The sequence below is a fragment of the Microtus ochrogaster genome, chromosome 1 (genome assembly GCF_000317375.1).
Source record: "Microtus ochrogaster isolate Prairie Vole_2 chromosome 1, MicOch1.0, whole genome shotgun sequence".
NCBI lineage: Eukaryota > Metazoa > Chordata > Mammalia > Rodentia > Cricetidae > Microtus > Microtus ochrogaster.
Window position 1 is genome coordinate 113258366 of NC_022009.1, and position 24145 is coordinate 113282510.

General features: G+C 44.2%; 2 protein-coding genes across 2 annotated transcripts in view; one reads left to right on the forward strand and one right to left on the reverse strand.

The window, feature by feature from the left end:
• Positions 1-24145, forward strand: part of Gfm1 (G elongation factor mitochondrial 1) — a 45389-nt gene that overhangs the window by 14255 nt on the left and 6989 nt on the right. The window contains exons 7-14 of the mRNA XM_005344082.2: positions 2426-2580; positions 3801-3885; positions 6446-6583; positions 7992-8093; positions 9719-9775; positions 12707-12844; positions 14252-14334; positions 23640-23802. Of these exons, the coding sequence (XP_005344139.1) occupies positions 2426-2580; positions 3801-3885; positions 6446-6583; positions 7992-8093; positions 9719-9775; positions 12707-12844; positions 14252-14334; positions 23640-23802 (921 nt within the window). The remainder of the gene's footprint in view (positions 1-2425; positions 2581-3800; positions 3886-6445; positions 6584-7991; positions 8094-9718; positions 9776-12706; positions 12845-14251; positions 14335-23639; positions 23803-24145) is intronic.
• Positions 14357-20164, reverse strand: Lxn (latexin). The gene is made up of 6 exons (XM_005344080.2): positions 19373-20164; positions 18156-18218; positions 17225-17402; positions 16806-16942; positions 14928-14990; positions 14357-14668 (listed from the first exon to the last, which is right to left on the reverse strand). The coding sequence occupies exons 1-6, from the start codon at positions 19499-19501 to the stop codon at positions 14570-14572; spliced, it is 669 nt and encodes a 222-aa protein (XP_005344137.1). The 5' UTR covers positions 19502-20164; the 3' UTR covers positions 14357-14569.

Sequence of the window (24145 nt, forward strand, 5' to 3'; positions counted from 1 at the left end):
CTCTCTGAGGCATCTGCTCCCGAGAGCAGAGCTGTGGAGTCTGACCTCACTTCCTCTTCCTCCCAGCATTCTGCTCTGTTTACTCCTCCCTCCTGTGTTCTAAGCTATGAGCCCAAGCAGTTTGTTTATTACTTAACCAATGAAATCAACAGATTGATATATGACACTCCCACATCATAAAACAAGAAAGGACACTATTGCAGCTGAGGGTCCTTCCTGACTTTCCTTGAGTTGTTAGACCGGGACCATCTTGTAAAGCGAGTTCTTTGATGGAGTCACAAGAATTAGCAGTTTAGCCCTGATGAGCAGGGAATACTCGTAGGACGTACAGGTCTAGCCGTAAATAAAACCAAGTATTATGTGTCAAATGTTTAGTAACTCCCTGAGAGTCACAGAATTTGGTTCATGGTCATACTTAAAGCGAAAGAAAACCTAGGGGAGGGACAAGGCACAGGAGATTGTCTGAAGGGGGCCATGTGTGAGCCTCCAGAGGAATCTCACAGAATTAATTCTCTCAGCGAGAAGTTATGACAGCGCTGTGGATCTACCAAGGAAGCCCAGGCTGTCTGGTGGGGACCCTGGTAATCCCTGCCCTGGGAGACGAGACAAGAAAATCCCAAGTTGGAGGTCAGCCTGGGCTGCCTAGGGAGACCGTGTCTCAAAATATCAAGACCAAACTGAATAAAGCAAAAATAAGAGAAACTCAGTATCCAAGATGATTATTGGAATCTACTCAGTGTGTACTCTTAATTTTGGTCTGTTGAAGGAGGGCGTCTAACGCACACCCTGTGCAGAGCGTCGTAGAGCGAACCCTTGCTGCCAGTCCACAGGGCTATGCAGGCCTGCATCTCCTTGGGTCACGTGGGTGTGTGTTAGTCTCTATGCTATGGTTGGATGCTCATTGATGTGTTGGGAAACAGCAACTTTTAAGTGTGAAAATGATTGTTAGGAAAACAGGAAATGTTTGGAAAGTGGGGACTTTGTTCCCCTGTTTTATGGGATGGTTTTGGCATCCTCCTTTCCTCCTGTCACTATCCTCATGATTCTGTGTTTTGTGCTGCAGACTAAGTATCGTAATGGTGCTGTGTCCCTGTCTGCATCTTAGAAATGGGAAGCCTTTGTGAGGACATGGCTTATGATAGCCGTGTTTGAGTCCTAGAAACAGCACAAGCGTTTAATTTCTTCTCTGTATGCCTTTCCCTCTTTATAGCTCTGTTCATATGCTCAACTCTTACTGACTTTTATTATAGTAATCTTTAGAAATTGTAACTATGAATGTTTTATCCTAAGGTTTTGTGGTTGTGTGTGCATGTGTGTGCTCCTATGTGTGGTGGTTCTAAGTCTTGAACCTAGAGCCTTCCACTTGGTGGTGCAGGCTTTTTATTCCAGCCCTTGGAAAAAGAGGCAGGTAGATGCCAGTGAGTTTAAGGCCAGCCAGAAACATCTAATGTGACCTATCTCAAAAGACAACAAAAGCATTTCAGGGACAAAGGAGTTTCTTTGCTCACATTTTCAGGTTACAGTTCATTCTTACTGGGAAGTTGGCAGCTTGAGAGAGTTGGTTATAGTCTGTCCATTCCAAAACAGAGAGGGCAGTGGATCTCAGAGTATGTCCATTCAGAAGCAGAGAGAGCGGTGGGTTGATGAGTGTATGCTCAATCTTCCTTTTCATTCTGTCAGGGACCAGGCTGTGAAATGGTGCCTCCTAAATCCAGTGTGGCTCTTCCCACCTCAATTAATAGTATCGAAATAATCCTCCAAAGACACTGTCAGAGGTTCCCCCTGCCGTGATTCTCAACCGTGTCAAGTTTACAGTTAAAACTGACCTTCACCAAGGATTACAGGGAAACCTCTCTTTTCCTAAAAGACCATTTCTCTACCCCTTTCTAAATCATGCTAGTTTCTCATAAATCCAGGTATTTGATTCTTGCTTTTGTTTGTTTGTTTTGTTTTTGAGACAGGCTCTTACTGTGTAAACTTGACTGGATGGATGGCTTTGACTCAGAGAGATACACCTGCCCCTGCTTCCAAGTACTGGGATTAATAGCGTATGCTACCACACCTAGCTGTGTGTGTGTATTCTTCCTCTTATACATTATTAACATAGTTTACAGTATTCTATCTGTCTAATATACAAATATGTATATATATTATTAAAACATATATGTACATATATATTTTAGTACCAAGTGAAAAGGAACATTTTAAGACTACCGAAAGGTAATTATTCCATAAATCACTACTTGCCCTAAGAGAAGCAGTTTTCTTCATTTTTCAGCATCTTGACTGAGTTACTGAGATGTTCTCTTGTCCTTCCCTGGAACCAGCACTCCGGAGTATCATTTCATGTCGTGTGTTCATAACTGACCTGACGCCTAGGCTGATGTAGTAACAGGAATCGTTCTCTACTCTCTGTGTTCTGTAGCTGGCAATCCGAAGAGCCACCTTGAGCAGATCCTTCACTCCAGTGTTCCTGGGAAGTGCTCTGAAGAACAAAGGAGTCCAGCCTCTCCTGGATGCTGTCCTAGAATACCTTCCCAACCCATCTGAGGTCCAGAACTACGCCATACTCAACCAGGAGTGAGTATGGCTACGCGCAGAGTGCTTTATGAAAAGATGCTTTAACACTTATGCACGGTGAAGAGGTTTAAGGATTGGTCTGTCATTTATTTTTATGATTTTCTTCCTTCATAAAAATCACCATTTTTAGTTGGATATCAATTTTGATATACAGGAAAATATTTACTATGTAAGTTCCCATATCATTTATGACTTAGAAGTATGATTTGTGGGCTGGAGAGATGGCTCAGAGGTTAAGAGCCTTGGCTGCTCTTCCGGAGGTCCTAAAGTTCCCAGCAACCATGTGGTGGCTCACAACCATTTATAATGAGATCTGGTGCCCTCTTCTGGTGAGCAGGCAAACATACAGGCAGAACACTGTATATATAATAAATAAATTTTTTAAAGTATAATTTGTTCTATTATCCCTCAAGGTTTATAATATTAATTTTTATTCATTTGCTGTCATTTATTTTCAGTTATAGAATTTTTTTAACTTAAAAAAAATGAAACTCAGGCCAGGGAGATAGCACATCAGGTAAAGGTGTCTGCCACCAAGCTTTGTGACCTCGGTTTAATCCTGGGACTCACCTGTGGAAGGAGAGAGAGCACCATCTCAGAGAAGTTGTCCTCCGAGCTCTACATACATATGCATAAATACAATGTAAAGCAACAACAAGGAAAGAAACCTTCTTAAGGCTCTTCCGGATATTACTCTGTGTGCTCTCTAAGAGGTCCAGCGTTTGAGTCCGCTCTGGTCCTGTCTGTGTAGTACAAAGCCTGCAGGACTTACTCTGACTGAACTTTTCAGTGAAACGTGGTGTGTATTCAGAAACTGTCAGCAACATGTGCTTTTTCTCTTTGATAAGAGCAAACTGATATGGATGAAATATTCAGGGGCTTGGCAGTTGGCTCAAGATGGGTGAGATGCTTGCTGCTTAAGTGAAGGCTGTGTAAGAAGCCGTGTTGGATGGCGTGCTGGTGGGAGGAGACTGTGTGGATCCGGGGATCACTGGGGCAAGCTGGCTGCCAGCCCCGTGCCAGGTTCAGCAAGAGATGTCGTCTTAGAAAGATTGATGGCTGAGATTGATGGAGCAGGACAATTGAAGTCACCCCTGGCCTCCATGCATGCACGCTGATACATGCACACACACATGTGTACATACTACCACAGGTACACAACACACACAAAGGCATACCAACCATTATATTTTATAGCTTTATATTTCTTTCATTTAAAGTGACTCAAAAGAGAAGACCAAAATCTTAATGAACTCCCAAAGAGACAATTCCCACCCGTTTGTGGGCCTGGCTTTTAAACTAGAGGTAAGTTGCTATCTGACCTATCTACCACGGTCTATAGCTTTGCTTTGCTAGACTTTTAACCCGGTTATAAAATTGACTCTGTATGCCCTTGTGAAATGCCTAGGAAAGTAGAGGAGATAAGGGTGGTCAGAACCTTGGCCAGTAGGTAAGTCGGTAGTTCCTTGTTGTTAGATGAGGTTAACTCTTTGCAGTTTTAAAATGTAAAGTTTTACAGAAACCATACTGTACATAGTTTTACCCTGGTATTTCCATTTAGAATAGTTATAAATTGTTGGAAGAATAGCATGTTAAGTAAATATGCTATAATTGGTTTAAAATTATATAGATATTGGACATTATTATAGGCAAAAGTGGGCCCACTTATAGAAAAAAATTTATCCTGAGTCACTTATTAAGGGGCTCAGCCTAGCTCTGTTTTTAAAAGAGAGACATAGAGACAGCTGGAGATGTTCAGACTGTAGTTTGTGTAGGTAACCTGCAGTGTGTTTTTACAGTGCAATATTATTTAGACTTTAAAAATTAAGATGCTGATTTATTTTAGTTTACGTATGTAAGTGTTCTGTCTGCATATGTCTGTGTACCATCTTGTGTGCGGTGCCATGGAGGTCTAAGAAGGTGTTGGTCCTCTGGAGCTGGAGTTACAGACAGTTGTCAGTCACCATGTGGGTGCTGGGAACTGAACTCAGATCCTCTGCAAGGGCAAACAATGTTCTTCACTGCTTAGCCATTGCCCCAGCCGAGATGCTGACCTAGTTTTGAAGTTTATGGGAAGTTTATAAATTTTAAAAGAACATATTTTAGATTTACAGAAAAAGTACAAATATTCGTACAGAGAATTCATTCATCCATTTCTTCTTAGTAAACATTATTGCAATGAATAGAAAATATTAATTTACTATTAATAAAGCCCATACTCAAATGTCTATGGTTAGTGCTTATAGACCCTTTCTGTTTGCATCCCATTCAGCTAGCACATAGATTGTCATGGCTCCTGTCATAGCTAGTTTTATGTCACCTTGACATAAGCTAGAGTCATTTTGGGAAAGGGAGCTTCAACTGAGAAAATAATCCTACCAGATTGGCCTGGAATGATGGTTGATGTTGGCAGTGCCACCCCTGGACCGTTGATCCCGGGAGCTATAAGAAAGCAGGCAGAGTAAGCCATGGGGGGCACCCAGCCATGGCCTCTGCCTCAGCCCCTGCCTCCAGGTGCCTGCCCTGCTTAGTTCCTGATGTCCCTCAGTGCTGGGCTGTACTGGAACTCGGAGTGGACGTAAACCCTTTCTCCCCAAGCTGCTTCTGACCGTGGTGTTTACCACAGTGATGGAAGCCTAAGACTGTAAACTGTCTCAGAATTTTTTTCCTTGCTTCCCATGTCCTTGATACTTTTAAGAAGTGTTAGTCAGGATGTTTTCCTGTTTGAGACTTTCTGATGTTTCTGTGAAGATAAGATTGGGGTAATGGGTGATTGCAGGGAACACGTCATCCTTGACACCTCTCAAACATACGGGTTTTACTATTAGGATGACCTTGATCACCTGACTTAGGTAGGGTTTGTCGGGTCTCTTCCCTACAAAATGGTTCTTTGTTTTCTCTCCCTTTCTTACTGCACTTTTTAAAAGAAGTCATTACGTGAGGTTGTCAAGTGACTTTTCAAGAGGGAAGAAATAAGCATCTATTCATCCAAACAGGGCTCAATGACAGACCAAACACATTCTTCCTCCTAAGTCTGCCTTGGTGAGCCAATGAGTTTACTGGGGCAGCCAGAGGAGTATGGGTGGCCCCTAGACTTCTGCAGCACCGAAAACCCCACCCGGTGGTGATGCTTCCTGAAAGCCATGTCCCTGGAATCGCTGCCCAGCTGGCAGGCTGCAGCACCAAGGCACCAATTCTTTCCCCAGAAACTGTGCGTGTGTGTGCTCCGAATCACTGGGGGGCGCTCGTGAACCATAGGCCTCTCTGAGCTCTGAGTCCTGCAAGATGTGTTAGTTTCCTCGGTCTCTCTCAGGCTCCTCTCTATCGGTAGGGATGTGAAGGAAATAGCTTCTCTACATTCATAGTACAGTTCTATTTTGTGTGAGATTTATTTTTGATTAGTGTTTGTGTATGAGGGTGTATGCGTATGAGTGGAGGTGCCCACGGAGGTCAGAAGAGGGAGCTGAAGTTACAGGCGCCGTGAACTGCATAATATGGGTGCTGGGAACTGAACTCGGAGAAGCAACAGGTACCACAGAGCCATTTCTTTGACTCTGTATTTCTTATTTTGTAAATGTAATAAATATTTTTATCCTTTTTTTATTAACGTCAAGATGTTGTACTTATTGACATAAACTTTTGCTAACAAATTTAAATTTTTAAAAGCAATTGGCTACTTAAAAATTGTAGTAAAATGGGTTTTCTTTTTTAACTTGGATACTCTTCTTTGTATATATATTTTTTGACATATACTTTTATTTTCCGGTTTTGTCTCTTCATTGTTAATATAGCTGGAATTTGTTTTGATTCTTTTCTCTTTCTGACATTTCTTTTGTCCTTGTAAAAATGCACTCTCGCCGTCTAGGCCGGCCGCTTCGGACAGCTAACGTACGTCCGCAATTACCAAGGTGAACTAAAGAAGGGCAACACCATCTACAACACGAGGACGGGGAAGAAGGTGCGCGTGCAGAGGCTGGTGCGCATGCACGCCGACATGATGGAGGCAAGTACGCCACTGGGGCACTGCTTCCGACCTGCAGGGGGCGCTTTCCTTGGTTCCTCGGTACTCGGCTGTGTTGTGACTGATAGCACCCTGCTGTGGGTGAAATGGTTGGCAGGTGGTAAGGACTTGGTTTATTCCTCTAGAAGCTAGTCTCCTTCCTCAGAGGCCATAGTTCAGGAAAAGAGACTCTGGGATTCAGCGCAGGCTCCGTCCTCGGGAGCCGCAAAGACGCCGGCTGTGTGTTCGGGAAACAACGGCAGAATCACAAGGCCAGCCTGAAACACATAAGAGGACCCTGTCGGGAGAGAGGAAAAGCATGAGAAGCATTTAGAAAGGTAGCTCCTAGGGATAAACGAGTAGTAAATTCAGTTTTCCACGTGTTTTGATGACGTTGCCTTCTGAAATAAGGTAGCACGGGTGAGGGTACTGGTTAGTATTAGGACCTATATTCCTGTCTGTCGTGGGGTTTAGTACTTGACTCAAGAGCAGCGAAGATGCTGGCAGTGAGGGAATGTGCAGTCAGGAGCTGAAGGCAGAATCACAAGCCAGCCTGGATCCATAATGCAAACTTTTGCAGGGCCGCATTGCTTCCAGAATCCACCCGAAAATCTGTAACTTCTCAAGTCTGGGTTTTGATTTATATTTACCTTTTGTCGTCCTTATAGGCCACAGCAGTTACACTGGGTGCTGAAGCCAACTAGTCTGGCTCTGTGATTCTCAGCCTATTGGTTTAAGTAAAAATGGGAAGTTTTTAGAAGACGGACCTCTTGTCTCTGGGAAGATGAAAACTTGGCAGCTTTGCACAATAGGCAGCTAGGGGCAGGCTACAGGGTCAGTAATGTCACCACCATTTCTTCAGGCAAATGTGTGTCATCAGAGAAAGCCACTGAGCCCACAGCTGTTATGAATGAACCGTGAGCAGGGAAGGAGGAAGGACAATAGCTCGGAAGCTTGGGGGCAGCGGTGCTTTGTCCTAGCTTTCCTGTGTTTTCGTGATGCTTGCATCTGTGAGACATTAAAGATATTTTTAGTCCAGTGGTTTCCATTCTTCTACCTTTGTTTTCCAAACTTCCTTTGCAATCTCCCTTGCGTGTAGGTCCTGCAGGGTCTCACTGCCCTGAGGCAGCAGAGCGCACCCCTGCTTTAAAACAGACCACTTAAAGAAGCCCTAGCTCTGGGGTTTTCCACTGAGTGTAAAATCTTGTCTGTTCCCATAGATAGCGTGTTAAAGACTGTTGAAGACATGTCTTGGCATGATTGATTGTTGGTGTTGGATTTGCTCATTCTTGGTAGAATTCAGGAAGAATTTCTGCATTTCTTATGTGTAGTATGTTTGCATGCAGTTGCTTTGTGCTGTTCCTTGGTTTATTTTATGTGCAGGTATAAATTGCGTTATGTGTTTATTTAGGATGTTGAAGAAGTGTACGCTGGAGACATCTGTGCATTGTTTGGCATTGACTGTGCAAGTGGAGACACATTCACGAACAAAGACAACAGTGGCCTTTCTATGGTGAGCCCTGTAGCTGCAAAGCTCTGCAGCATTTGAATTTTAGGCTTCTATTTTATATGGAGTGTATTTTATATGCAGCAAAACAGCTACAAAGGTTTGCATTAACTGTTCCTCATGGCCTTTGTGGGTTATAGCTCTCTGACTATCAGCTAGATAAGTGCTCTGTGCGGGCCTACTTACCTGGTTTTCCTTAGTAAGAACGTTCCACAATCTTACAAAATTTTAATGTGGAAGAAAATTTTTACTAGATAAAACTTGGAGCATGTAACTCCATCTCTTCTACTCTGGTCTACTACCCACACTGGGTGCCACTTTAATTCTTGTTATTATTAGGATGTTCCCAGTGGAGCACTGCTTACTAAATCAGGGACCTGAGAGTGACCTCTTCCAGTAGCCCAGAAAACTATAAGGCCAGACTATAATATTTAGAATAGACTTGGGGATAGCAACATGTCTGTGCGTGGAAGGTGTCTTAGTGCCAGGTGGTGGTGGCACACATCTTTAATCCCAGCACTCGGGAAGCAGAGGCGGATGGATCTCTAAGTTCGAGGCCAGCCTTGTCTACAGAGTGAGTTGCAGGACAGCCAGGGCTGTTACAAACAAATCCTGTCTTAAAGAAAAATAAAACAAATAATAACAACAACAAATTATTCTCTGGGTTTAACAGATTATTATAAGGCCATTCAAAACCCATAAATCTGCAATTTTAAGATCTCAATAAGGACATTTTATCTTTTAGATTAGGTCTCGTGTAAGTGCTTGTCATGAGCTGGGGAGATGACTTAGTGGCTAAGCATCCATCTGCTCTTGCAGAGGAACCAGGCTGGGTTCCCAGCACCCATATGGTGACTCCCAGCTACTTAGCTCCAGCTGCAGGGGACCCGGCACCCTCTTCTGTCCATCCCGAGCTCCTGCATGAACTTGGTGCTCATATGTACACACAGACAAAACACTTGCACTGTGAAGCGGCTGCTTGTGGGAATTGTGCACTTAGACACTGAAGGGAAGGGGCTTGGTTAACCTCACTTCTGCCCAGTTCTCCCTGCCTGGTCCTTGGCCAGGTTACTTCCTGTTCCTTTCTAGCCTTCAGTAACTTGACTTGTGACATGAGAATAGTTTCTGCTTCTTAGACCTGCCGTTGATCAAATAAGACGTGTATATAAAGACTGAAGCCCCTTCTGTTTCCCTCATTATGAATAAAACCTAACTTATCAGAGGACTGGAACAGGAATGTAAAACAGGCAATGGGAATATATACTGTGCCACCATTTACTCAACTTCCTTGTCGTGATTATGTTCAATAGTTAGGTCAATAAAGTCGATGTTATTTGGGGAGGTAGGAGTTCATGTAAGTATACATCTTTGTTAATTAATGTTAATGTTGCGTTCTTACTTTATTTAATACAAAACAGACTTAGATCCATAATGTCCAGCCTGAGGTGTTGACTAATGATTGCCTTTTGGTTTGATGTTAATGGAGTATGCCAATTGCTGAATCATAAAACTGTCTTTTAGTTATTCCTTTTGGTTTGATGTTAATGGAGTAAGCCAATTGCTGAATCATAAAACTGTCTTTTAGTTATTTTATGTTTTCTTAAAAAATGTTTTGTTTTTTTTTTTTTTAGGAATCAATTCACGTTCCTGAACCTGTCATCTCAGTAGCAATGAAGCCTTCTAACAAGGTAGGCGTTTAAGCTTTAACAGATTGCTCTGAACGTGAGCTTTCTCTTGTCATTCTCCTTGTTGACATGGCGTCTTGTGGGAAGCAGCACTGAGCTGGTTTTTCCTTCTTCTGTTGGTATTGAGATCGGCCTTTTAGCCGGGCGATGGTGGCGCACGCCTTTAATCCCAGCACTCGGGAGGCAGAGGCAGGCGGATCTCTGTGAGTTCGAGACCAGCCTGGTCTACAGAGCGAATTCCAGGACAGGCTCCAAAGCCACAGAGAAACCCTGTCTCGAAAAACCAAAAAAAAAAAAAAAAAGAGAGATTGGCCTTTTAAGGTACTCATCAGTCCTGATAAGTCCTCAGTGCATTTGAAGGACTAGATGGCATTTAATAGTTTGACAACTCTTAACCATAGCATTGACTTCTGAGTAGCAAGTCTACCTTCTTGGAGTCTTAGGTTACTGAAACGGGGAGAAGGTGTTTGTCTCAAGTTGTAATGACACTTCATTGTCACTACTTAGTGGGCTATCATGTATTTCTGGACTTTGTGTTGTTTTGAGACGTCTGATTATAATACCACAAGCTAATAAGGCAACTTTTTGAAACTTCACCTATAATTTCATATTAAGGGTTTTAAATTTATGTGCTGTTTTTAGAGTTATATATTAGGTTTGGTATCATTTCTCCTTCTACAAAGCCAAGATTGCTTGAATGCCTTGCGTTCATATTGCTCTCCATTGGAATCAGTTCAATCCTGAGCCATAGTTCCTTAGTTCCTAAGTTACCTTGTTGGAGTTAATTCATTCGTGTATTGATTAAGTGAACATTTTAAGACTTCTTGTCATCTGAGAATTGTCATTTACATATTTGGGTAAATTGTCTTGTAGGATACATTATTAACATCTGCTACTTTGTCTGTTTTGAGATCTATACTGGAAAAGTATAGAAAGGAGAAAGTTAAGGGAGCAAAAGTCATGGAAACAGTCCATCTTCTCCGGATCTCGTGGGGGCTGAGCCTCGCATCTTACCTCTCTGAAAGGAGCTCTGTTTCAAGTTCTTTCTTAAGGCTGCTAGCAAGGTTAGGAATGAAAGGTGTCTTTGTGCCGTCCAGTCTCACACTCAGAGCTCACGGTTAGTAACTTGCCATAGCAGAAGGGAATCGGGTGAAAACATTTCAGAGTGTCTTCTCACACGTAAATTTGTTCCAGTCACCTGATGAGGTCATAGTGAGCAGGAACTGTGCTTCACCGAATGGGAGCGTGGCTAATGTGAGAAAAGTCAAGAGTTAACTGAGTGCACCAGCTTAGGAACTGATGCCCTCGTGCGTGTTACCTGCGTGGCCTCGATAAGTTACGTACCCTTTGTCTACAAGCTTACATTGCAGTTATATCTGAGATAGCATGTGCAGTAGGCGTTACAGCTCCAAGCGTGTGATTAAAGGTGCTGCTAATTCTCATACAGGATGTGTTCGTTTTTTATTGCTACTGTAAGAAATTTCCAAAAACTTAGTAACGTAAAACTACACCATTGTATTTATTTTATAGTTCTGTAGATTAGAGACTGATATGATTCATTACAGTTTCAATTAATCAGGCAGGGATGTATTTGTGTGCGTGTGTGTGTGTGTGCATGTGTGTCCATCCTTTTCAGTGTGAGTGCAGGCATGTGTTATTGAACGTCAGAGGACAGCCCGTGTGTTGACCATCACCTGTCGTCTAGTTTGAGAGAGTCTCTCTGTTGTTCACCCCGTGTGTACCAGGCTAGCTGGCTGGCTACCTTCCAGTGAGTCGCGTGTCTCTGCCATTCACCTGGCCATGGGAGTACTGGGATGATGCTACCAGATCCAGTGGTACATGGGTTCTGGAGATTCGGACTCAACTCCGACTGTGAAGCAAATGTTCTCCCCACTGAGCTCCCAGCTCAGGGTTGTATTCTTTTCTGGAGGCTCTAGGAAAAACTTTTTTCCTCGCTTGCTCACATTTATAAAGAGAATTGGGCTCCTATGGGTATATGATTGGGATTTCCATTTCCTTTCCTCCTCAGGGTCGCTCCGAGCTTCCAGAGGCTGTGCACCTGTTTCTGTCATCTTTAGCTAGAATGTATTTATTGTGGATGTATGCATGCAGAGGTCAATGGCATTCGATCCACCGGGGCTCGAGTTGTAGGTGGTTGTGAGCCTCTGACATGGTGCTGGAAACTGAACTCAGGTCTTCTGGAAGAGCAGGAAGTTCTCTTAACCCCTGAGCCATCTCTCCAGTTCCCTTCCCTCCTCCACCATGCTTAGTGCTGGTAGGCATGGGTTGGGTCTTGTTCCTGCTTCTCTCCTGCCTTTCTCTCATCAGTATGACTTTCCTCTCCTGTCTGCTTTATTCCCCCTGGAAAGACCCTTGGGTTGTGTTGCGCCTACTCTGACAGCTCATAGGGTACTCCCTATCTGGAGCTGAGGGAAGTGGGCATCTTAGCCTGCTCACTATGTGGAATTACATCAAAGTACAAAGGTATATCAGATGACCGAGGAGGTTGTTTGGAAACAGAAACATCTCGATGTGCTATTTCCTTCGCTGTCCGTCTTCTTCACAGAGCACTCGATGCTCTGGATTCTACAGAAGACTCCTGGTAAACACTGACTATACTACATAGCGGATCCAGAAGTGTCCGGCGCTTCCTTTGCTCGGGCAGCTCTCACAGATGGATAGTTTGGCAGTGTGATGGGAAGTGAGAGCAAAATCTTAGACCCTTGTTTTCTGTTTTCGTATGAAGAGAAAATCCTGTTCAGCTGACTGGGCCCTGGTCTTGGCTGTGGTGGCCATGGTTTTTTCCAAAAAGATCGGGGTGGGACTAGATATAGACCCTCTTTATTTCTTAGTTGCCAGTATATATGGATTTATTCAGTAACATCTCAAATTTTCATGCTTAACCCTATAATAACTTTTCTTCCTCTTTTAAAGAATGATCTGGAAAAGTTTTCAAAAGGCATTGGCAGGTTTACACGGGAGGACCCCACATTTAAAGTCCATTTTGACGCTGAGAGCAAGGAGACAATTGTATCTGGAATGGGAGAATTACACCTGGAAATCTATGCTCAGGTATGGTTCCAGAGCAGCCCTGTGCAGCTGCCTTTCTTACTAAGTGTGCTTTGGCCTGACAGAGTGGCCTTCATCCCATCATCACACCTCTGCAAGGTAAGGCAGGAAAATTAATAGGAACACAAGGTCATCAAGATAAAAAGCCAACTGATGCTCAAGGTACTGACTAGGTTGATAGCGCTTCTCCAGGCTTTGCTATGGTTTGTATCCACGCATGGCACACTGCAGTGTTTCCCTTCTTGTGTTAAAAATTAGTCATTTTTTATCCAAGTCTTTGTTAAACATCATGGATTCCTAGAATCTAGGCTCTGGGATTTGTAATAAGACCCCCATCCATTCCCGGTGGATTATCGGGTCAGATAAAGTAAGCCTTGTGGGAGACAGCCTGTTTGTGTGCCTACCTCCTGGGACTTTGCTTCATGAGGACCGGAGAGGTGGCTCAGTGGTTAGAGCCACTTGCTGTGCTTCCAGAGGACTTGAACCCGGTCGCTAGTACCCACGCTGAGTGGCTCACAACCTCCTTTAGCTCCAGTGGATACAGTCCCCTATCCTGGCACCCCACACACGTGGCGCATGCATACAGATACAAACATATACATAAACATGATGGCCAGGGCAAGGTAGCCTTAATCCCAGAACTCCAGAGTGAGAAGCTAGGCTCTTTCTGAGTTAGTGCCAGCCTGAGCTACAGAGTAAGTTCCAGCCAGAGTGACAGAGGCCCTGTCTCACAAATAATCACCTAATCAGATTAAAGCATGGAGATGGGGGATGGCGCACACCTTAATCCCACCACTCGGGAGACAGAAGCAGGCGGATCTCTGTTAGTTCCAGGCCAGCCTGGGCTACAGAGTGAGTTCCAGGATAGCCAGGGCTGTTACACAGAGAAACCCTGGCTGAAAAATCCAGAAAACAAAACAAAACATGGAAGCCAGTTCCATACAGATTTAAAACAAAACAAAACAAAAACCCTCTTCCTAGATCAAGTGTAAATATGGTCAAAATGTAAACAAAAGCTAACACTGGTGGAGATTGTGGCCTGATTGTGTCTTTGCTGTTAGGATAGCAAACCCTGATAAAAGATTTGTTTTTCCAGCGAATGTGCTAATATGAAACAACAGTAGATTGCGGTTTTCCAGTGAATGTGCTAATATGAAACAACAGTAGATTGTGCAGATAGAGCAAATGGAAGAATATAAATTAATGAGTCAAAACTGGAATTTACTTTTGTAAGATATGTAAAGGTAGTTTGTGTTATTAGACTATCACATCTGATTCTTGCCAGTTACTAAAATGACTTAAAATTTACTGTTCAGTTATTTTCTGTATTTCATTGAACAATGCTAAGGTATTTTTTTCTTTTACTTTATAAAATATAAACAGTGTTGCCTCCCCCCCGCTTCATTTTAGAGAATGGAGAGAGAGTATGGCTGCCCTTGCATCATAGGAAAGCCCAGAGTGGCCTTTAGAGAGACCATCACCACCCCTGTGCCGTAAGTATACAATGCAGTCAGATCCAAGAGACGGAAGCAGACTTTTTATTTGGGGATATACACAGTATTGTTACTGTTGGAAAGACAATTTTATGTAGTAATACTCTTGCTTATGGAATCTGTGCAGCTCGGTGCTGTAGCTAAGACAAACAGAGAGACTCGGTGGGACTCATTTGGTATTAGGCTGGGTGCCAGTGAGGACGTTTCCATTTCATCTGGGCGTTAGGGGCTCTGTTTACTCCGCTCCCAGGTCCTTCGGGAGGCGGCTGTTGTGCTTGACTTTTGTACCGTACTGTGGATGCCACAAAACTTGCATTTGCCAGGGAATGATCTCCTGCAAGTAAAGACAGTTAGTGCTGTTAGGAAACTAGAAAACATAACTGGGTTTCTACTTGTTGACAGTATTTACAGTGACTTCATCAGGAACAGCAGCAGCAAGGCCAGTTGCTGCAGAGATGACGCACCTCAGCCTGGTGCCTGCTTGCATTTTCATTAACTTTTATGTAGAGTCCAAAGGCACGAGGTGACCATGTGGTGACAAAAGAATTACTGATTTTCAAAGTGGCATCAAATAAAGATAAGTCGTATATTACCTGTGACGCAATGTCGTGGAGTAGAATGGTATAATCTAATTCAATGAAGTCATCATTTCTTGGCTATGACCAAAAAAAAAAAGCATTTAAATAATATTATGGCAAAATGACATCTTAATATTTTTGAGTTAATGTTGATTTATAAAAATGAATTTGAAGTTCATAACTGCCTTCAACTTAGCCTGACAGAAATATTTTCTTATCTTGAATAAACAAATACTTTCAAATTACATTTTAAAAATCATTATTTTGTATTTATTACTTGTGTTTCTGTTTCTTCACTTGCTAAGCCATGGCAGCTACTTAGAGCATCCCTGTCCATAGCTTCTTATCTAGGGAGCCTTAGTGTCAGCCATGGCAGTGGGAATGCCCGCGGAAAGGAGCCACTCACACGGCATTCTTTAGAAAACTGACACCGGTAAAGGTGATGCCTGAGTTATCTGCTTTGACAGTTAGACTTCGTTCTGTACTCTGTTACTTCGGGAAGAAAAGGCATGTGTGCAGTGAGCTACACAGAACTCCTGCATCTGTGGGCTAAAACCATCATCAGAAATGTACTTTGCCCGTGAGACTGAGGCTTCTTAACCTTGTCCTTGCCGTGCTAAGACTCGAACGGGCAGCACAAAGCTCTTGTGAGGCTCCCCAGCTAACAGTGCTTATGAACATAGACCTAGGATCGCCACTCTCACTTTAAAATCGTAATATAGTGAAGGCTCACAGGTTGCTTTTTTTTAAAAAAAATACACATAAAAAAAGGCTTGTATGTTTCTGGGTGTGTCTTGAGAAATCATGACTGTGGTTTTACGGCCTGTACCTGGCCTGGGTTGATGGTCAGTAGCTTCAGAGAATGTTGTAACCAAGGTTGGTGTCTGAGACGCCCGTGGAAAGCATCTCACTGTTGCTCAAAGGCTGCAGTATTGGCAGTTCTGGCCTCTCACTCTGAGCGCTATAGCTGCTGTCCTGCCAGCGGTTCTGGTGTCTCAGGAGTGGTTACTAGGGTCCCCGGGACACAGCTCTCCGGCTCTTCCACAGTCTGTTGCCTGCACACCGAAAGAGGCAGCAGGAAGCCCCTTTCTCTGTTTATGGAAACTGTCTTTGTGTTCTTAGTACACTTGTTTCCCATCAGCTACTAGTTGAATATCCCCCAGTTAATCTCTAAAAGGAAAACTAAAGAATTTATTCATGCGTATTTCTGGTCTAGGAAGATGCATTTCTACAGACCCATGGTATTAGGCGCTAGGAAGCATAAGGCTCATAATACGATGTGAGGTCGTCATTCTGACTGAGGGATTACAGAAAGGGATCATGCACTAGCCAAGGAACAGCCAGAACTACTCCAAGCTTTCAAAGACCACGGTAGCCAGGGAACCACCATTCAGCAGGGAAAAATGCAGTTAGTTCAGTAGTGCTTGACAATAGCAATTCAAATACACTATTTAGGTTGCTAAAAAGGAAGTATTCTGTATTGAACTTAATAACCCCCCCCCCCAAAAAAAGGCCCAATTTTAACTCACAACTTCACAGTTTCAAAGTGCTCCTTTATTTGTGAGTGCTATAAAAAGTGGCCCCCAGCAAATTAAAGACAAGGTGGTTCATTAAATGTGTGTAGTATATACCTGAGTCTTTGTCTAGCATATGCTAATAAAGCTACAGCCCTTTTGCTCTGGAAAAGAATCTGAATAACGCATCATAAGTAACTAAGTCTGATTGCCTTGGCATGAAAGATGAAGAAAAGATTAAGAACAGTAACTTGCGAAAATGCCATATGCATGGTAATAGTATACTGTGGGGAGAGAGAGAGAGAGAGAGAGAGAGAGAGAGAGAGAGAGAGAGAGAGACAGACAGGGAGACAGGGAGACAGGGAGACAGACAACATACCACTTGCTTGACTGTTTGGATCTGTGCCATCTTATACCATGTGTCTTCGGTTGAATTCTGCCACATTATGTAACCACAGGCGACCCAGGCTAAGTGGCGAACTGGCTTCATTTGTGGAGACACATTTCCAGAGCTGTCTGGTGGAGGAAACATTTACATACTGAATGTAATATTAACCTTTTTAGATTAAAAATCAAAATTCTTAGTCATGCTTCCTAGTGTTCTATAATGTGAGTGAAAACTAAATTAAGCCATGCGTGTGTAAAACTCCAGATCCTCTTTTTATTGGTGGATTAGATTAGAAATCAGTACTTTTGTAAAAGTCAGTTTTAACATAGTTAGACATAGTTAGCATCAAGCAGTTTTGAGCATGGGTAAGCGTACATCTCAAGCGTGTTTCCCGTACTTTATGCGTGTACCTGGAATGTTTTGTGCTTGTAGTGGTTCCTTCATAGACATGAGCCTTTGATAAAATGTGTTATCTTCTTCATCCGGGTTCTTGCCGATTTCTCCGTCAAAAGTGAAGCTGACCTCTGGGGCAGCACCTTGTCCCGTCTGCGGGTAAAGGACTTCCGCTGTGCAGTTCACTGTTACCTGCTGTTAGAAACATTTACTCACAATTGTGAGGTCTCAGGATGTGGGGAGTTCCGGCCCTGAGACTGCCTGTATCCACTGTTAGTGGGTACCACTTTAGTCTGACCTCACAGCACAGGACTGGTCCCTTCTGAGTGTGCCTCCTGTCCTTCCCTGCAGACACAGTGGCCCCTCCCCACTCCAGAAGGAAGGGGTAGAGTAGCAGCTCAGTGCCTTTCAGGGAATTTCCTGAGTTCCTGGAGTTGTTCTCCTGGAAACGGCTGTGCTGCAAGCTGCAGTTCCCTCTTTTAAATTTATTCCACTAATAATTTGACAGGCATAAAATTTTTCAAACTTTCCTGCCCTGTTACTGAAAGATTAGTGGACTCACACACAGTTGGCCATTCTATTGCTCCCAAATTCCTAAGCGTACTTAATTTGAATACCCAGTTAAAAGGCAGGCGTAAGAAAAGCAATCATGACTGGAGAGTAAATTACTACATTCAATCATACCAGTCATACAGTCAGACTGTTGGGAATGTGTGATCTTCTTAAGGGTAATTTATCTGAACTTAAATGACTGACTTTCTAAATAATTTAATAGAAGAACCGAGGCAGTGCACGCTGTCTCACACGGCTTTGCCCACAGAGATGCTGCCGTTTATACACAGAAATTTCACAGCAGCAATAGCAAAAGCTCAAGATCAAACCCTGCAGCCAGAATGATCTAGAATATTCCGATCAAAATGTATTTACCAGACAGGGCATTTAACTTACTTTTTGGATAATTTCTTCCACAGAAAATTTAAGGTGATACTTGTGCCCTCTTCCTGGAATATCCTGAAATTAAAAAAAAATACAGTGCAGAAAAGATATGATATAATACGTCAAATCTTTTCAGTTGGGGCCTTCTCATTATTACGTGGCTGGAGGTGGCTGGTGTGAGGAAATACACGTAGGCTTTGCGTCTTTATAAACATAACACGATGGGTTCATGCTGACAGTTTTCATGAGTGTGTGTATCGCTGTACCTCCTCCCCGCTCCCCCAAGCCTTACTTCCTGAGAAAGGCCCCTGTCGCCAAGTGTATAGATCCAGTTTGGCAGTCTGCAGCAGATCTATTCTGGATTAGTGTAGAAAATGGATGGAAGCACATACAGCAAGTGCACAGATACAAAGGCGATAGGGGATACCCCTTTGGAAAGGCTTATCGTAAAGCCCAGGGTACCAGAGCATCCCTCCAGCGACACAGTTGATTAGAGGCAGATCACTTTCAGGTGATAGAGCCAGTGTGTATGAATGCTGTTTGACTTGATCTGCCAAATGCTACTTCAACATATCCTATTAGATAGTTCACTTTTAAATAAAAAAGATAAACTTGAAATTTACACCTAATTATCTAGTACAGCTTCAAAAATAAAACCTTTTTTCCTTGTCAGCCAAAAACAAAAAACCAGCCTGTGAACAGTTAAGATTGTGTCCGATGGGGGGGGGGGGGGCGAGGGGGAGACGGGAGGGGCCTGAGTCCTTAAACCTTAGCCCAGCTTCAGCCAGGGCTGCGCATCATCTAAGGCAGGATGTGGGTGGTCAGAGCCTGGCAACAGCCCACACTGCTTTTGTCCTCTTACAAGGGGCTTGTTTCTCACGGTTTCCTTTTGGGTAAGGGCTGAAGAGTTGCCTTGAAAGTTTAGGGAGTTGTCTGGAGGCCATAAGCTTCTGTTGGCCAAGACAGCCAGCAGATTGAGAAACAGTGACAGCTTCCAGACTGTTGAGAACACCTCTTCTCTAGACCTCGTCTCACCGCGGGAAAGGGAGATTTTGTGCGTACAAAATCTGTGTCTGCGTGGGTTGGCCGCAGGGGTTCTCTGCGGGACGGTGGAAGCAAACGGTTTGGGGCTTTGTCCGTGGGACCCTGTAGGAATGCGAGTTTGGGAGGCGGAGCCGCGGCCGTAGAGCTGGGGAGCAAGCGGATCCTAGCTGGGGCTCGGGACTCACCTCCTTGCTGGCCTGCTGGACGGTCTGCACCTGAAACACCTTGTGCGGGGTCCCCTGCTGGTAGTTGATGCAGTTCTCCGCCACCGAGGCGGCCCTGGAGGCGGCATAGTGGGTGGCTGGGATCTCCATCTTTTTGACCAGCGAGTGCGGGCTGCCCTGGTTTAAGGGGTCCGCAGTGGATGCAGAGTGCGGAGGCTCGCGTGGTCTCCGAGGTGGTGGAGAAGCCGGTAGCTGGGCTGGGTGTGTGTGATCCTCAGCGCCTTCCTTCCCTCTTCCTCCTTCGCGCAGGAAACTGTTTGGGCTGTGGCTCTGCCGCTAGGAGCCCGGGCCCCGCCCCGGGGTAGGCGGGGGCCTCCTGGAGAAAAGCCCGGGCATTCCCTCCCGCTCCCGCTGGCTCCAGGCTGGGCAGGTGGGCAGGTACGGGGTGGGGCACTCAGGAGGCAAGGGAGGGGTCTTCCAGCCTTGCCTCAGTGGGTCCACTAGAGTTCTTCAGCTGCCTCTGGCTGTTTCACGTACTGATTGGCATATGCTTTCCCTCTAATGGGCCTCACAGGGCAAGGTGCAAAGTGCTCCAGGTGTGATCCGCCCCTACTTTCCCCGATCTCAGACCTCAGCTCACCTCAGCTCCTTTCCTTTGGAGTATGATCCAGAGTGGAGAGGCAGAAAAAAACATGCTGTAAAGTTGGGGGACTAACTGGGATCAGAAGAGAATTCACAGTGTACCCGCAGACCTCCGCTACTGCACTGCTACTGCCTTAGTGGGCGTGAACCACCTCTCCTGGCTCTCTCTCTCTCTCTTAAACATTTATTTTTATGGTTCTTTTTTCTTTTTACTATATGTATGTATATGTCTGTGCACATCACAGACACATCAGATCCCCCGGAGATGGAGTTCTGTGTAGTTGTGGATGCTGGGAACCAAACTCTGCCGTGTGCTTGACTACTAAACCATTTCTCCAGCCCCATCTCTTTTTTTAAAAGGTAGATTATTGAAGGATTTTGGGCAGACTGCTATGTATGTTGTAGTGACACTCTAAGAAGAAGGGGACTGTGCTGTGTGCTACTGAAGTTTTCCTGTGAGTGAAGACTTTTTTGGACTAGGTGGGTTTTTAAGAAATAATAAGCAATATAGCATTTCTCACCCCATCCAGTTACTTCCAATATGAAGAAACTAGAGGATAACAAGATGTTTTTTCTCTTGAAATTGAAGATATATGTCTTTTTCTTTTCCTTTGAATAAGTCATTGATCTATGAACTAGCCCTTTAGGGTGTGTGTGTGTGTGTGTGTGTGTGTGTGTGTGTGTGTGTGTGTACGCACGCGTGTGCTGAGGTAAACGTTCCTTGGCTAGTGTCCAGGAAAGAGTGGCTGTGTAGTGAGTCAGAAGGCACTCTGCAGGGCCTGCAGTATCAAGTTTCATAAGCTTCTAGCTGCATCTCCTGTAATTACCATAGACTTCTAGTCTGAGTAGTCAGGCTACAGCGTGGGCTTCTCAAGTCAGCTTTTGGGGAGTCAGATTGTGTTGCTAATAATTAGCATAGATTGTGTCATGAAGGTACTTAAATATTCATATCGACTTAGGTTCTCTTAAAATTATAATTATTACCTTAAAGGGAAAATTTGCTTTCATTTAGATGTTGAATAAGTTGAACTGCGAGAATATCATTCCCATATCCGTGCCTTTTTTCGAAAGGTTTCTTAGTATTTTGCCTGCACACTGTGTATGTGTACCAGGTGTGTGCCTGGTGCCTGCCCGGTGCCCGCCTGGTGCCCAACGAGGTCAGGAAAAGCTTTCAGATCCCCTGGAACTGGAATTAGGGACGGTTGTGGGCTACCATGGTGTTGCTAAGATCCCAACCCAGATCCTCTGCAAGAGGAGCAAGTGCTGACCCATCTCTCCAGCCCTGGTTGGGTCTCTGAAGTCTTAGTTACCGACTGTAATTCCACCAGTAATAAATGTTCAGTCCATTCTACTTAGACTTGAATAATGTGCAGACTGTCTTCAAGAAAACTACAGTTATCATGAGTCTCCAGGGCCAGGTAATTTACACTGTTGATTTTATATTACAATGTAAGCATTAAACAAGGCAAAATACTGTGGCTTGTATGAATGTAAATTCAAAATGGACAGGCATAGTGGCTCATGCACTTGGAAGGTAGAGGCAGGGAATCTCTTAAGAGTTCCATACTACCTGGGGCAGCGTATTGAGACCGTGTCTCAAAAAATAAAAAATTAAGTAAAATTGAATATATGAATTAGAGATAAACAAGACCCCCCATGGTTCTCATTAGCATTATGTTTGATATGACATGATATTTTGATAAGGCTGCCTCTCACAGCTGCCAGCAGTGTGACTCTAGGCTAGAGGGTTTTGGCGTTCAGCATGGCAGCCGGCCCGTGTGTTTTTAACCGATTCCTGTAAAATATGTTTTCATCAGTCTGGCTGGTGACCCATAGTCAGGGTCTAGTCAGTTTATATTTTCTTATTAGCATTCTAGGAAGATGTTGCCAGTCCTGGATTTGGTGGTAGGGTGCAGTCACGTTTGTCTAGTTACTTAGCCTCTCCGACCCTCAGGTGCTGTGCCTCTAAAATGATGGCCGGAAACTGTAATGCTTTCTGGGTTTAGTGCACACCAAGTACTTGACACAAGCCTGGCCCTTATATTCTGTCACTTGGCTTCCTCTCATTCATAAGTTACATTGTCCCTAAAAGTATAGAATTACGTGGATGTGAGCTGCTTCTTCAGACATTGGTGCCTGAAGGACTCAGCAGTCTGGAGTGCCCTGTATCTGTCCTGTGTGGGCTCATGGTCACTGTCTCGGGCTTGCACACTTGAGTTGTTAAGTTGATGAATTTTCAAGTTGGTTTAAATAGCTGTGATTATATTTAACCGTAGTTAATTTCTATAGCACAGATACAGACTATTTCCTCATTAAAAATCTGCATACTTTATTTTGTTTGGTATGGGTTGGGGTACGTGTGCACTGTGGCCAGACTGTGGAGAGAGAGGACACCGTGTGGAACCTGGGTCTCTGCTTCCTCCATGCGGTCCCAGGGGTTGAACTCAGGTCATCAGACTTGACAGCAAGCTATCTTCCCTGCTGAGCCTCCTCTTTGGCCTCTGCTGCTTTAGGGAGCTGTTGTTGTTAGCTGAGAACAAAATGCCCAGTCCTCAGAGAACTTTGAGTCCTGGCAGTACCTCCATTTCCGCACCTGGAAACCCTTCCACTGGATTTCTCTGGTGACTGTGAGGGTTTTGTTCTCTGCTTCCCTTCTCTTGCTTCTTAGAGATGTTTTCCCCTCTCAGGGAAATTAAGTTTTCACTCTCTGGGGCTTCCCAGCCCATCCTGAAGCTCTTGGCCACTGGAAGATTATTAGAAGGCAGTTAGTCAGACACACACACACTTAGGCTCTTCAGGAAGTCTGCCCCTCCAGACACGCATCTCCTGCCATTATTCACATATGCTTCTTCCCCGCCACTTACAGGCTTGTCCACTAATGTCTGTCGGTCCACCTGTAGATGGCGTACCCACTTTTGAAAGTGATTATCTCCGGAAAGTCTCAGGTTGAAGGAAGAAGCGCCTGGCAAACAGTATCTACACATGAGATGTTTTTCCTAAGAAGTAGCCTCCGATGAACTGCATCTCCATGTGTCCTGAGAAACAGCAGCCTGTGCCCTGTGTCTCCATTCTTGAGATTCGTGTAAAATATCATTTCATCCATTGGCTTGATGTAAACGCTAACTTAAGTTCATTTGAAAGCCGTGTTTGGCTCGCCATTATCATTTTGTCATTAATCATTTTCAGGTCTTAATTAGTACATCTGATACTCCCTTTAAATCACCTCTGTATATAAGGCCAAATGGTAAAATCCAGTAGAATGCCTAAATAAATGAACTGTGGTCATCCGAGTTCTTATTTTCAAGTAACCATACTTGTTTACTGCATTGTGTGACGCGGAAGGGCGGCAATCCAGATGTAGATTATTAGAAGCTGTGGACTGAGCCCATTCGAAGAATGAAAAACATGATTGCTTAGGTGATATGCCCCTCGTTCACCCCCGAGTAAGAACAGAAATGAAGAATTTCTTCTAAATAACTGCTATAATAAATTTCTTAGTACTATAATAAATTTCTTAGATGGCCATCATAGTCAAAGAAAAAAGTTTTAAAAAAATATGAAATGTGGATTTTGTGTAAATTTGTGGGCGTTTATTTCATTTTACTGACCTCTAACACTCTGTTTTGTCCTCCTGCATCACTTGCAGGTTTGATTTCACACATAAGAAGCAGTCCGGCGGGGCTGGCCAGTTTGGGAAGGTGATCGGTGTGCTGGAGCCCCTGGCCCCAGAGGAGTACACCAAGCTGGAGTTTTCCGATGAGACCTTCGGGTCCAACGTGCCCAAGCAGTTTGTGCCTGCCGTTGAGAAGGTGCTGTGCAGCAAACCTCTGTAGTGTCTGTCTGTGTTTGAAGGCGGGTTATTTGGTGTTAGATCACACCTTCTGTCCTGTCGGGTTGCTCTGTCGTGGTTCCTTCCAGTTAACCGTCCTTCCTTATGGGCCGTCAGGCTCTCCGTCTTCCAACCTCCAGTTCAGGGGCTGTGGACACAGGCTGTGACAGTGGGGTATAATCACTCTTCATAAATTGCTGCTACTGCCTTGATTGTACTCAGTCATTACAGTGTGTAGTAGTCTTAGGGGCTTCTGAGAGTTCTGTGTGTGCTGCTGTAGGAAGCTTGTCTGTTAAGACTCTGGCACCTGGCTTCTTCCCTAC

Coding starts and splice junctions, on each gene's coding strand:
- Lxn (XM_005344080.2), bottom strand. CDS start 19,501: ATGGAGATCCCAGCCACCCACTATGCCGCCTCCAGGGCCGCCTCGGTG. Junction 18,219..19,372: donor TCCAGCAGGCCAGCAAGGAG/GTGAGTCCCGAG, acceptor TTTTAATTTCAG/GATATTCCAGGAAGAGGGCA. Junction 17,403..18,155: donor TGGAAGAAATTATCCAAAAA/GTAAGTTAAATG, acceptor TGTTTCTAACAG/CAGGTAACAGTGAACTGCAC.